Raw genomic sequence first — 15,535 nt, 5'->3', positions numbered from 1 at the left:
ATATTCATCTATATTTACATATCACTCTTTAAATGAGATTCACTATTTGAGTGTAAATATAATGAAGACACACAAAAAACCTAGCAATGAGAAACGTTTATATAGGCATAAACTGTGCAAATGTCAATTTCCCAGACTTTTGTTCTTTCTTATTATGAGGACACCTTCGGAATGTACATCTGTTTTTACAGCACTCAATGGGAGTTTTCTCTGATTAAATGCCAAGAATTTGGGCTTCCATTAGTATTCACTAGAGAAGATATGTGTGGAGACCCACTGAAGTTCTAGATCTCAATGTAGAATTGGAGCCTTAGTCTTTACTCAAGAAAAACTCCCATTGTGCACCATAAAATAATAAAAAGGACAGAGCGAAGACATCAAGTTTTGGTCCATGTTATGCATTTATTCATGTATTGATTCATATGTGAGGATATTTTTGTGTATGTCTGAATGAAATACGTCTCTGTGTGAATGTATGAAAAAAGGATAGGTGTGCCATATACATTATAGATGTAGCCCACGTATATTATATATGTTCTATAACAACTTATTTGACTGCTTTAGTTTGATAGACTGGAGTTTGTATTCAGCTTTTGTTTGTCCTTGTAGTCATTTAATCTCATAAATCATATCAACCTTATATTTTGAAAAAAATTTAAAGAATGGAAATACTGTCCATTCAACTTCAATGAACTTCATAATAGAACACTAGTAATTGGAATGTGTTTTTAATCTTGCCTTAAAGAGTACATTTTAATCACTTTAGTTAGTGGGGGAGGGGTAGCTCAGTGGTTTAAGCATTGGCCTACTAAACCCAGGGTTGTGAGTTCAGTCCTTGAGGGGGCCATTTAGGGAACTGGGGTAAAAAACAGGAGAAAAAGTCACATTTTAAAACAGGAGAAAAAGTCACATCCACTTCAATGACAGTAATTGACAGATTACAGTATTAATATCTTTGTTTCACTAGCATATCTGACTCTTCATGCAAGAAAAAAAAAGATGGAGTAGAACTTTTGGGTTAATACTATATTAAGACTGAATATAATACATCCTGTTCAGAGAATTACTCTTTAGACAGGAGTAATGGCCCAGTTTCTGTTAGACAATGGTAGGCAGTGTATCAACTGCTAATAGAATCTGCTGAAAATGATATCCTGTCCTCCATTTCTTTATTGTGTTTCACATTTAAAATTTCCAGAGTGGATTGTCTTTTTCAGTAGCTTCAGTCAGAAAGATTTGTTAACATTCTGGAATGACTGAAATCTACAAGGAAGCTGGTTTTGGATCCTCCTAAAATGTTTAAGAATTCTTTAGTTTGGCAAATCAATTTTCAAATTAACTATTCTTTTTTGGTTTTGTTGTGGCAGATTGTAAATTTGCTAGAAGTTCTTCAAGTATGTTTTAATATTATCACCTAAAAATATAGTGCAGTTTGTTATGTAAGATGAGGAATTTGTGTGTGCTTGTAATCTCCAGGCACTGGCCCAAACGACAACATTGAGATCTGGATTTCTGTAAAGTTCAGGAATGGATGAATCTAGAGTTTAGTTCAACCATTTATAGACGGAGGGACCAGCTACAATGTTTGGACCTGATCTTCCCTATAGTTCAGCAATGTTCAGATCCTGGGCTTTGGTTCAGGTCCATCTCTATGATAACCGGAAATCTACTGTCTGTCTAATCGTTTTGTCCTTCAAATCAAAATTATTACATCCATTATATTCCTAAAGCCCTTTGATTTTGGTGTTTATCATTTTCCTTCTCCTACGAGGACATAGTTTCAGCACCATTTCAACTAACATCTTAAGATGATTGTATGTGTGTAAATGTTGTGCTTGTCCTTCTCTCCCATAGAAAAATATCAACTTAATTCCAGAATGAATGTGTTCAGTCTTCAATTCCTGTTACACATTTTCTTCTTGAAAGTAGAGTATTTTGTTCTTTTTTATTGCAGTGCTAAATAATCAGGGTATTTTTTAGAAGAAGTAGTTCTAGTTTATTTGCTTATGGTACTTTGTGGTGTTGTACATGTGTATGTGCATTTACACTGAAATGTGGACAGTGTTGATGGTTCTATAAAAATGATAGTTAATTGTAATTGAGTAATCCCCCTGAAAATGTACAAATTAAATAAATTTTTTTTTAGTCACATTTGTAGCTAACCTGGACAGTTACACAGCACTCTATACAGCCAATAACTGAATAAGGGATAGAATTAAATATCTGCAATTGCAGATTCGCAGAATTATTGCAAATGCAGTAAATATCAGTATTCATATTATTTAATTAATACTATTTATTCCCTTTCCTTTTGATAAAAATACTGGCCAGAGTTTTCAACCTGTGTGTCTAGTTAATCTCCTAAATCCACAGGAAATGTTTAGGTCCTTAAATGTAGATTTAGAAGACTAAATTTAGGCATTCAGTTTAGACATTTTAGTTATACTTATAGGTTAGCAAGCCCTTTAATGTACATTGTGTTGGCCTGAGTATCTGTGATCCCTAAAATGAATAGCAATCACATATAGAGTATCTGATCTCCTACTATACCTGGTGTATACCTGGTTGTTTTCTGGATACCACTCATAAATGAATATTGTTCTGTAATGTTATGTGATTTTCCTGTGTAGGGTGAACCAGGTCTTCCTGGGCTTCCTGGACTCCCTGGGATAAAGGTAAATACAACCATAATATCTGTGTAGTGGTACTTACATCTTCCTAAACATTTTTTGATTTTAAAATGGATTTTGTTACATGAAGGGATCACACAGAAAATTGATCATCTCTATATGAATGAATGAAAAATATGCCTTACACTTTAATGTGCAGTAAAATGTCACCTTACTTTGGAAAAAAAAAACCCTGAACTACTTTAAAAATGTCTTTTTTTACATTTTTATTTATTTCAGGAAGCTTGTCATCAATGTTTGGTTTGCAGTTTAATGAGTATTTGCCAGTAACAATAGTCAACAGAACCTGCAAAGCTAACAGCCAGAGAACTGTCTTCATTATTCACAAATTGTGGAGAACCAGCTATGAGAAAAATGGTCTCTGCTCTCATTGCTTATTAGTAATTTCCACTGACAAGTCAAAATATTTGAATAAGACGACTTTATCCAATATTACCATTAAGCAGTCAGACAATCTGTGGACCAATAACTGGTTTATCTGCTGACTTCCAGTCTGCCTGTTATCTTTAGGCAAATTATTATAAAAGACATGCAGTCAGTTCAGCCCTGGCATAAATGTTGCATTGGGAGTTGCTGCCAGTTATACTGGAACTCAGTTTGATTCATACTGTATTATACTATAAAAAGTGAGCAGAGTTAAATGTTATGAATGAGAGCTGACTGGGTGGACTGCTTCTCTTTCATGGCAGAGGTTATTCTTTCAGACAATGAAACCTCTTAGAATTTCCTTATATTCCATATTCAGCATGGGCCTGTGAACAGCTGATGTAGAGCTTTTATTGTCTCCCCACTGAATACAGGGGATGAAATCCTGCCTCCATCAAAGTAAAAACTCCCTTTTGACTTCAGTGGGACCAGGCTTTCCTTCAAAGTGTATAACATTTGCAGTAGCTTTCTCAGTGACAGTTGTCAAGTGCCACAATGTTTTAATTTAGTGTCCATTTTTCATTTGTGGAAAATTATAAGAGGAGTTGATTGGACATTTTACACATGCAAGAGCATGTGTGCTTATTTTAAAATGTGGACTTATGTATCTTAATACTGAAAGGTGCAGGACCTGGAGATAGAAATTATGTTAGGTCCTGTCTGTTCTGTAAGAAAGAACCATGGTTTAACTGTGTTGTGAAAGATCATGTTGCAAATGGATCCTTCAGAATGGTTAAATTTATAGTGTAGCTGGGACCTTTATATACGTGAAGAAACACTTTTAGTCATTATCTCTATCTACTTTGGAAAGTCAGTATAGAAATAACATTTGTTTTGTAGTATGTCCATAGTATAGTTAAGTTGGAGGCCACTTCCAGCAGATTAAGATCAATTATCAAAGTTGGTTTTGGCACTGGAAAACCTGAGATTATGAGGCAACCAAGCTAGAAGATCTTACAGTTACAGTAACATCTTCTGGAGGCTAGCAGAACAATCCCTCTTGAGATAGTTCCCATTGCAACATATACATTTTAATGAGGAGAAAGATGAAGCTCTTTGGAAAAAATCAGTGTCTCATCTCCTAGTATAGATTCAGTTCCTACAAAGGAATTTTCTTTTTTTCTAGATTTCTTAAGGGGACCGTCCACAATAATGAATTCTCTTTTGAGCACCCTTTGACTCGTGGTTTTTGATACTATTCTATGACAAAAAGAAACAGGAGTACTTGTGGCACCTTAGAGACTAACACATTTATTTGGGCATAAGCTTTCGTGGGCTAAAACCCATTTCATCGGATGCATGCAGTGGAAAATACAGTAGGAAGATATATATACACAGAGAACATGAAAAAATGGGTGTTGTCATACCAACTATAATGAGACTAATCAATTAAGGAGACTATTATCAGCAGGAGAAAAAAAACCACAAGTACTCCTCATTCTTTTTGCTGATACAGACTAACACGGCTACCACTTTGTTTGCTATGACAGGTGATCTGCAAAGACTCCAGTGACTGTTGCTGACAGCTGGACCCGAAAAAATCTAAAACTAATTTAAACATGTCTCTTTGGGCATGTCTAGTTGAACATTTAGTTTGCGGCAAGCTGGAGTGTGAATCTACAATGCTGCAGCCTGCCGTGCACTAACTGTCTGTGTGGACCTGCTGCAGCACACTAAAAATTCCCTAGTGCACTTTGCATACTGCTGTTTCAAACCTACGAGAAAGCAGTCACCTTCAGGCTTTATTTGTGCTTTTGTCTCTTCACATACTATCATTTTGGACATGAGGGGAGCACAAAGAGGGGGATAGATAGGTCCACTTGAGAGACAAAAGATTAATGATGTGAGAAATGGATGAAGCATGAAGTTCTGGATATTGTGGAATAGATATTTTCCAGCATTAAGCCTCTGGGGTGATGCTGGAATAACGCAGGGTTCAGTGTAGAATTCACACCTGCCACATGAGAAGCCCAGGTTCAGTTCCCAGCCAGTTCGGTACTGAACTCTAGGTGTTCAGATACTATGGTATAAGGATCTATATAGAAGAGAACAGGGCCCTAGTGGTGAAAAGCCTGCCTGGATGTGTGCGGCATTGTCTGAGATGCCTTTGAATGTTATTTCACTGGGGAGCCTGCAGACAGCCATTGCCACCTCAATGGTGGGCAGCACTGGTAGGACAGGTACTGGCATTGTATCTAAAATGCACAGATTCTTATGGAGCATTGGATGCCATTTAAAGTGCATTGACCAAACCCTCAAGGGAGCATGGCACTATGTAACCTATCAGTGGAAAACTGAATCCAGAAGAGAGGATCAAGAGAACATTAAGTGGTAGGAAGCAATCTTGGATGAACTGGTCTAGTGAATGAAGAAACAATAAAGGTACATGTACTTTGCCTTTGATCAAATTTACAGTAACATGGCCTACATCAGTGTACATTATGGAGAAGGATGCAGATGACTGAGGAGCATGTTGGCAGTTCTACTGTGTTCCAGATCCCCTTGGAATTGGCTGGTAGTCTACAAACTGATACACCTAAGCTTCTTCAGGGCATATGAGAAGCAGGGCAGGGGAGACTTTCTCTTGTGCCACCTGAGAAAACTTCACTTAATGTCTTCCATTCTTGTAACTCTGATGGAGAAGAGAAGTACACAACACCTAGGCAGTCTCCTGTTTTATGGCTGTCATGTGATAAATATGAGATATAACCTCTTCTGTTCCTTAAATGTGTCATTTCATCTACAAAGTCTTCTCAGCTAATCTCCTCTGAACCTGCCCACTGTGGCAGGCTGTATAATGAAACACAGTATGCAACTATAAATATCAAGTACACTATTTATGGTACAAGTTTGAAAGCAATCTTTGTGTAAACTTCGTAAACTCAAAGGTCATTTCAATCAGTGAACCATACCTTTCAAGCTGCCTCTTATCTTTCTTGTGCTGGTTGTGGTACATTTGTAAAGTTTCAGAGTAACAGCCGTGTTAGTCTGTATCCGCAAAAAGAAGAACAGGAGTACTTGTGGCACCTTAGAGACTAACAAATTTATTAGAGCATAAGCTTTCGTGGACTACAGCCCACTTCTTTGGCACATGATGGCATATATCACATTGGTAGATGTGCAGGTGAACGAGCCCCTGATGGTATGGCTGATGTGATTAGGTCCTATGATGATGTCACTTGAATAGATATGTGGACAGAGTTGGCATCGGGGTTTGTTACAAGGATAGGTTCCTGGGTTAGTGGTTTTGTTCAGTGATGTGTGGTTGCTGGTGAGTATTTGCTTTAGGTTGGGGGGTTGTCTGTAAGCGAGGACAGGTCTGTCTCCCAAGATCTGTGAGAGTAAAGGATCATCTTTCAGAATAGGTTGTAGATCTCTGATGATGCGCTGGAGAGGTTTTAGTTGGGGGCTGAAGGTGACAGCTAGTGGTGTTCTGTTATTTTCTTTGTTGGGCCTGTCTTGTAGGAGGTGACTTCTTGGTACTCGTCTGGCTCTGTCAATCTGTTTTTTCACTTCAGCAGGTGGGTATTGTAGTTTTAAGAATGCTTGATAGAGATCTTGTAGGTGCTTGTCTCTATCCGAGGGATTGGAGCAAATGCGGTTATATCTTAGAGCTTGGCTGTAGACAATGGATCGTGTGGTGTGTCCTGGATGGAAGCTGGAGGCATGTAGGTAAGTGTAGCGGTCAGTAGGTTTCCGGTATAGGGTGGTATTGATGTGACCATCGCTTATTAGCACAGTAGTGTCCAGGAAATGGACCGCTTGTGTGGATTGATCTAGGCTGAGGTTGATGGTGGGATGGAAATTATTGAAATCATGGTGAAATTCCTCAAGGGCTTCTTTTCCATGGGTCCAGATGATGAAGATGTCATCAATGTAGCGCAAGTAGAGTAGGGGCGTTAGGGGACGAGAGCTAAGGAAGCGTTGTTCTAAGTCAGCCATAAAAATGTTGGCATATTGTGGGGCCATGCGGGTACCCATAGCAGTGCCGCTGACTTGAAGGTATATATTGTCCCCAAATGTGAAATAGTTGTGGGTGAGGACAAAATCACAAAGTTCAGCCACCAGGTTAGCTGTGACATTATCAGGGATACTGTTCCTGATAGCTTGTAGTCCATCTTTGTGTGGAATATTGGTGTAGAGGGCTTCTACGTCCATAGTGGCCAGGATGGTGTTTTCTGGAAGATCACCGATGGATTGTAGTTTCCTCAGGAAGTCAGTGGTGTCTCGAAGATAGCTGGGAGTGCTGGTAGCGTAGGGTCTTAGGACAGAGTCTACATAACCAGACAAGCCTGATGTTAGGGTGCCAATGCCTGAGATGATGGGGCGTCCAGGATATCCAGGTTTATGGATCTTGGGTAGCAAATAGAATACCCCTGGTCGGGGTTCTAGGCATGTGTCTGTACGGATTTGTTCCTGTGCTTTGTCAGGGAGTTTTTTTAGCAGATGGTATAGTTTCTTTAGGTAATCCTCAGTGGGATCAGAGGATAATGGCCTGTAGAATGTGGTGTTAGAGAGCTGTCTAGCAGCCTCCTGGTCATATTCCAATTTATTCATGATGACGACAGCACCTCCTTTGTCAGCCTTTTTGATTATGATGTCAGGGTTGTTTCTGAGGCTGTAGATGGCGTTGTGTTCAGCATGGCTGAGGTTATGTGGCAAGTGATGTTGCTTTTCCACAATATGCATCCGAAGAAGTGGGCTGTAGTCCACGAAAGCTTATGCTCTAATAAATTTGTTAGTCTCTAAGGTGCCACAAGTACTCCTGTTCTTCTTTTTACATTTGTAAAGGGATCCAGTAAGATATTTTGGAAAGAGTAGCCAAAGTCACTTACAACATTAATAAGTATCAGTCAGTAGAAAAGTTTCAACTTCATAATGTGCAATTATTCAATTAGTTATTTAATGCAGCAATTTAGTATACCTTCCAGATAGCCATTTAGAGGTTGGTTGAACATGATTTCAATCTGAATGAGTGGCAGCTTCTGAAAGGCACATTAGTATCTTGTGTGAATTCAGTATATGTAATAAAGACGTTCTTAATTATATTCCTCGGCTCATTCACTATATGCATACGGATGTTTTGGGAGTGCTTCCTGATCTTTCATCCCTTTCATTATCAACTGGTGCCACAGAGTACAGAACTTCAGTCAGTTATTTCCAAGACTGTGATGAAGCCAGCTGTGACATATTGTAGAAACTTTTCTTGACCACCTGTTGCTGTTTAGGAATGGCTGGAAACTTAATGAGCGTTTGAATGTTTTCCACTATGTCATTCAGGAAAATGAGTAAAGCACCTAAACACAGAATATTGACTCATCTCTGTGACATCTTATGTTAGCCTTTAGTAAGACCCTATTACTGATGCCGAAAGGATGCAGAATACTTTCAGTAAGACAAAAATGTAGTAACTTTGTTTTATCCTACTCTTCAAGAAGTCATTAAAAAGTACATACAAAATGGCTCACCTATTGAAATTGGAGGCATTTGCAATTTCATTCATTTGTGATCTCTAGACCTTCTCTCAAGGTATTCTACTGGCCTGGTTAAATTTTGTGGCATTTAATCAATACAGTCATTGAATTTGACATCATCCCAGCTTAACCTCTACCAGAAGATGAGCTGTTTGCAATAGTTGGAGAACAGGCTTTCCATCAACATTAGACCTGATCTGTCTTCTTGTTCCTCTCATTTTATGAGACAAATACTGGGGCAAATCTTGAGGTCCCAGCTGAGTTTTTAATCAGTCCTTATTCAAGCAAACACTCATTGAAGGATTTGGCTTCTCTGCCCTGCTTGTTTTGTGACAGGGAGAGACCTACATTTAAGAGTTTGCTCTATTCTCAACACTGAGAGAGACTATTGAGTTGCCAAAACTCAGTCACCTACATCTTTCTACAGAGTTGCTTATATAGGCCATGTGAATTAGATCCAAGCCAACATACTCTGTTCCCAGCTACATGGCATCATTAGAAATTTTGCCTGAGTAAGGACTCAGTAAAAACTGGCTAAGGACCTCAGGATCTGTCCCATGTTTGCTTTATCTAAAACAAAGACAATTCCAACCTTCATTTATGTTTTGTATTTGAATTTCATGATTTTATCTCTTACCATATCCCAGGATCTTGTTCCCTGCTTGCACACTTAGTGGCCTAAGAATCATGTTTGAAATACTTAAAACTTTTCAGAACCAAAGTTTTAAGTTCTGGGAGAGTCAAATAAACTTTGCATCCAATAAAAAGTGACTTCCATGCAGACAAAACTTTAGAAACAAAAGCCAAAATTTTCAAACCTGGGTGCCTAGAGTTAGGATCCTAAATCCCTTATTTAGATGCTATTGAACTGTCTTGCCATGGAGATGCTTACGCTCCATTCTCTTTTCCTTTGGCCTGGTCTGTTTAGTCCTTGCTCTGTTTTTTTGGCATTAGAGGGGTGACGGGTTTCCAAGGCATGGTAGCTCCTTTGCCTGGTTCTCTGTTGAGAGGAATCCACAAGTCATTCCTGCATTCTTCAGGTTTCCCTTTCTCTCTTTAAAAAAATTCACAACAGGTCTTACATTTTCCGTAGTGTCCCTTATATCTCTGCTCCCATTGCCCTCATGCGTTGCTGCCAAGCGTACAACTCTTATTAGTCCTAGAGACCATCATTCCAAAAAATTCCTTCTTTCAGGGCAGAAATCAGAAAAAACATCAGAGCTGGATCTTGAACCCTTCTAAATAGAGCAGTTCACCTTGTGACTGGCATCTAAATAAAAATCCTTTGATTTTCAGAAGTGCTGAACATCTCACTGAAGTCACTGAAAGCTGAAGAAATTCAGCCCCAAACTATCTTTTGTGAACACTTGCACAGCTTCCTAATATGCATGTGCCCACATTTGAAATCCCTGGTGAAAAATGCAGGTTGGTTAACTCCCACCCTTTCCTCATCCAAATAATCATGTCCTGGGGATAGGTTTTCTCTGGGAGCAGAAAAAATAGATAGTGCATGCAGGTCAAATGCTGGAGAGTAGAGTTCAATGAACTGTGTGTCATGATAAAAATGGATAGTGGCAGGAAGTAATATCAGGAGGGTTTATACTGTTTGTTACATTGATTTATAGACCTGCTTTCAAAAGTAGGTACATGGAATTATATGTACACAAAATTACATGTACAAAAATAATTTGCAGTTGTACACCTAATTTGAATATACAGTTACGAGGATTGCAATAGATGCATATATAAGGTAGCTGGATGCACAGAAAGTAGTTACACAACTAACCGTACATTTGCATGTCCACTTATCTAATTTCCTTATGTCATTATGGCAACTGCATAAATTAGGCATGTAATGGCTCATACCTAATTTTGAAAATCAAGCCCAGAATATGAACTCATCATTGACAATGGACTGTGAATAAACGACTAACTGTTGCAGGTGGCAAGAGCATTTACTATGGCATTCCTCAGGATATATGCAATTCTTTGTAATCCATCAGAAACAATATCCTCTGAATCCACAAAAGCCAGGATTTCTTTCCTGGAAAAGACACTAAAGTACTAGAGAAGTGGGAAAAGGGTAAAACATAAGTAACTGAAACACAGGATGTGAATTCTGTTTCCCCAAAAGCTGTTACAGGTTAAAAGATTGATTTGGTAGAGAGAAATTGTTTTACAGTATCCTTTAATTTGCTTCCTTGTGCTGGATAAAGTCAGTCCAAATTTAGAATCCAGTTGAGAAATCTGAGAGTCCAATTAGCAGACCCAGGTATTCAGAAATCAGGGATTTTATCAGCCATAATGGAGACCTGAAATCAGTAAACTGAAAACACTCTTCTGATGTAATGCCACCATAGAAAATGTTTTCTTGGTTTCAGATAGTCATAAATGAAGTAAAAACAGTTGCAGTTCATTTTTAATATTAGTAACAAAAGCCCCTTAAATTTATCCTCTCATTCTTTTCTTCTAATAATTTAGCAGATCAATCATTGCAAAAGTTGGCTGCCTTTAGGAAAAAACAAGGCTCTTATTACAACAAATGTTTTTACTGTAATCCTCAAAAGCAGGTATCATGCTGACTTGAATTCTAATTAGCCTTTAAGTAAGAAGTATTCTGTATGACTAATGCATGCAGAATCATGACACATTAATCAGAATTATTGCCGATACTTTTAGCACCCTTGCAAATCAGCACATATTTTTCAAGCACCACTGCACTTTTCTTAAAATGAAAATTGGACTCACTAAAAGGCAATAAATGTTGTAGAAAACAGAGTCTGGTTATAAGCTGAAGCTTTGGGTTTTTAGGCAGGTTAAAGAATTATACATTTTGCCTCTAATGAATCATAAAAACTGAAGAAACGGTCATAAATACAAAACCAGAGATATTTTTCCAAGTTAAGAAGTTGATTAGGCAACTGGGTCGATCAGAAAGTCAAAATATGGTTTCATGGCTGATGAGGGAGCCAGGGAGCCTGTGCAACGGGGCACCTATGAAGCCAATTCTGAATTAGTATCAAAAATCGAAACAAAGGTCTAAGAAAACATGGAACATTGTTGATGGGGTTTCCCTTTACCCCCTTCATTTCCTGACTGTAAGCCCAACTATTGTGGTCCTTCTGAGAACAAAATAGAAACAAAAAGACAGCAGATGCCAGTGTCTGAGAATCAACAGAGGAGGCAGTGGCTCAGATTCAGGCCTGATGTACTTCATTGCTTTCACTGAAGTTGCTTTATTTTGTTCTTTTTAATCTCAATCTGCCTCTAAATCTCTTAATAGCATAAAGGAAGGAATACAGCTCATATTGTTTCTATTTTAAATATGCCTAGGCATGAGTCATGAGGGTCATTTAGGGCTGGCACATCCCTATGTATGATGGGCTAACATATGTATCTGTTAGACTGGATAAAATGAGGACATTTCAGTTTGCACAGTCCATAGCTCTCCCTGCTAATAGGAGCACAAATGGAAGAGGGCACAGTAAAAATGGATTGGACCCTCCTTTGCAGTGGGTTGTCATGGGACTGGGACTCTGCAGTGTGCGTGGGGTTGGGGGGGTATGTTACTGAGAAAGGGGCCGGTGGATAGTGGAGGATTCGCTGTATGCAGCCAACAACAGAGAACTCAAAGCATATAGCTACAGAGGGAACAATATTAACTTTAAAGAGGGGTTTGCAATAAAGAGCTGTGGTGGTAGAGTGAGTGGTTTGACAAATGGGAAGGACAAGTGCTTGGCAGGTTTGGCTGGAGGTCTGTGAGGCTTAAGCCTCTATTGCTTGGAGATTCCTGGTCTAAATATCCTTTGCCCTCCCACTTCCATGTAAGTACCATAAATGCGTCAGAGTGAGGAACCTCTGATAACTATAACACAGCTTCACATGGTGTTCTGGGAGAGTCTTTGCCCTAGCAAGATTTTTTTCTATGGCAGGGAGAATTGAGTCCATATTTTTTTATTGCTATACACAGGTATTTCAATAAGAGAATTAAAATACCTTTAAATTCCCCGATAATGTAATTTCTGCATCACTGACTGCTGGAGGTCAAAAATATGCAGTATTGTTGCAGCTGCATTGGTCCCAAGGTATTAGAGAGACAAGGTGGGCGAGGTTGAACCAACTTTTGTTGGCGAGAGAGACAAGCTTTCAAGCTTAAGCGTCTCTCTCACCAACAAAAGGAGGTCAAAGGTGTCAGCAAATTTTTAAAAAGTTGTAAGACTTTTTAGTACACTCTTTGTTTTAAAAGTTCAGTTTATTTGTGCATACATAGTTCTGAGAAATAAATTGTTATTAAAACAATGATAAAAGAAAAGCCCTAGTTTACAACCAAATGTATACTACTTACCCACAGTTGTTGCATATATATTTAGTTTGTGTTATTCTAAGCAGCGTAATTATATTATTTTTAAAATCCATATTGTAAAATCCTGAAGCAGAGTAGACCTATTTAAAGTGTTAAGTGTTAAATAATTCTGTTGATCTGCATATGAACTGTGAGATGAAGACCCAACCTAAGTCAGTAAGTGGTTAGAAATCTACTGCTAATAAGTTGCAGTGTAAATCCTTCAACAAATTAATGGTGATTAAAATGCCGTTAGCACAACAGGTGGTGTTTTCATCATTGGGGGCTAAAAACAAGGTACAAATTTGCACAGCTATAACAAGGAAGATACCCACAGTAAATGGTGTTGCTTTTACCCTTAGCCTCTCAAATCAAAGCTTCTCTTCACTTCCTCCCATAAAAGTTTTGATAAATGTGAAACAGCCACTGAAGAATTTGTCTAGATAATAATCTTCATAAAAAAAGTGGACTGTCTTCAAAAAAAGTTTAACATAATTACAAGCTTCCCTATTGCTGAATCTGAAAGCCCTTTTAAGTATAAACTATTAGCTAAATATCTATCTAGCTTACATTCTGTTAGATGTCAGACGCACCATTTGTTTTAATGGACTAACATTTTTTTAATTTTCATGTCCTATGTTTACCTGATTAACAGCTAAAATAATACTAACAAGGTTTGCAAAAAGTATCTTTGTAATTTGTCATTTGCCAAGACAGCAACTCTGCATTGCATGAACACGCATAGTAAAAACAAAGAGGCATTGATTATTGTTTCTGGTGGTTTGATAAGTTTCAGAGTAACAGCCGTGTTAGTCTGTATCCGCAAAAAGAAGAACAGGAGTACTTGTGGCACCTTAGAGACTAACAAATTTATTAGAGCATAAGCTTTCTATATGCATCCGAAGAAGTGGGCTGTAGTCCACGAAAGCTTATGCTCTAATAAATTTGTTAGTCTCTAAGGTGCCACAAGTACTCCTGTTCTTCTTTCTGGTGGTTTGATGTGATCGCATTTAACCAAGTAACAAGTGTAAACTCCTCAGGCAGTATACAGCCTTCACATGGACTCACAGACAGTCCCCTGGGGCACTCTGAACTATCTTGCCACCCAGGTAAGCTTGATGCTGTGATAGATGGTCATTTTACACCAATGATCACAAAATATTCAGGTTACTCACAGTCCCAAAGGACCAGTCACTTACCCCAGGTCAATTTGCACCTTAGATCTCACACCACAGACAACACTTGTAGCCAAACCTCTAGTAAATTAATTAAGGGTTTATTAACTGAGGCCATGTCAGCACTCCCACTTATGTCAGCAAAACATAACACTGCCCTGAGCAACATAAGTTTTGCCGGCATAAGTTGTAGTGTGCACAGCACTGTGTCGGCAGGAGAGCTTCTCCCACTTACATAGCTACCTCTGCTCCGTGTGCGTGGTTTAATTGTGTCGATGTGAGAGGTCTCTCCTGTCGGCATAGAGCAGCTACACGAGAGATCTTACAGAGGCTCAGCTGCCTCAGTACAGCTGTGCCACTGTAGGTCTGTAGTGTAGACATAGCCGAAGAAAAAGAAATGAGAGTTATTTGGTTGAAACAGGTAAACATATATATACACATACACACACACACATGCACGAGTTGCAGTCTTAGGTTTCAGAGTGTGGTAGAGGTGCTGAAATACGCCATAAGTCCTTTAGGGCTAACTCAGGTTAATCCTGGGATCTCTTGCTTATGTTTAGGAATCTTTGCCTCTTAGAGTCTGAACTGCGTAAGAAAGTCCATAATTCCTTCTGGCCAGGAATTTTTATCCCCATCTGTCTAGAGGCCAAACTGATGGGACGAGCGCTTCTGTATGTCCCGTTCTTCATGGGTGTGCTGGGAGAAATCAACAAAGTTCTTGCTCTTTGATGGCTTACAATGGCCCATTTGGATTCAATAGGTCTTCCTGATGGGCCAGAGATAGCCCCTCCTCATGGGTGGAAACCAGTATGTCACTTGGTGATGTTTCTTTCTTGACTGATTTATAGTTTCAGAGGGAACATTTGTACATTACAGAACAAACACTTCAATATGACCTTACTGCATGGATTAGAGATATTATAAGTAAGATTAATGGATGCAGCAATTTACAGGTATTGCATAAAGTCTAAACACATTGGTACAAGTCTAATACCTATTTTAGCAATACTAACACACAGGTGAGTCAGACTGGTTTCCAGCTATGCATTTGATAATGTTTGCTTGAGGCGTTGGGACCTTGGCATGAGCTGGCACCTGGTCTACCAGCATCTCAATAACAACAAATGATATGGGTCCTTTTGCATAATGGAAGTAATTAATAATTTTTGGAATGTATCTTGATATCAAGTAAACTTGTGGAACTTGCCTCAATCCCTACAAACCAATAATGTCTTGGTCTGAAAAGTTGGAAAACCTGGGCTGTCTTTGGGATGACAGTTGCTAAGCAAGTGTTTCATAATAACTAATGAACACAAAAATCTTAAGCTAAAATACAAACAAGCAATTCTCAGTGGGGGTTTTTTAAGCTGCCTGGCAGTACTAATAGTAGAGGAATTGCTGATCTTCTAGAAAATACCAATGGCC

At 38.6% G+C, this 15,535-nt stretch overlaps 1 protein-coding gene across 7 annotated transcripts in view; it reads left to right on the top strand.

The window, feature by feature from the left end:
• The window catches only part of COL25A1 (collagen type XXV alpha 1 chain), a 429,310-nt gene that overhangs the window by 353,000 nt on the left and 60,775 nt on the right, over window positions 1-15,535 (top strand). For 6 of the 7 annotated variants that reach the window (XM_054030959.1, XM_054030956.1, XM_054030955.1 and 3 more), the window contains one exon: window positions 2,631-2,675. The exons of the other annotated variant lie outside the window; for it this stretch is intronic. In XM_054030959.1, the coding sequence (XP_053886934.1) occupies window positions 2,631-2,675 (45 nt within the window). The remainder of the gene's footprint in view (window positions 1-2,630; window positions 2,676-15,535) is intronic. 7 annotated transcript variants of the gene reach the window in all.

Source organism: Malaclemys terrapin, chromosome 5, assembly GCF_027887155.1.
Source record: "Malaclemys terrapin pileata isolate rMalTer1 chromosome 5, rMalTer1.hap1, whole genome shotgun sequence".
NCBI lineage: Eukaryota > Metazoa > Chordata > Testudines > Emydidae > Malaclemys > Malaclemys terrapin.
Note: the sequence above shows the minus strand (reverse complement) of the source record. Positions and strands in the feature narration are given on the sequence as shown.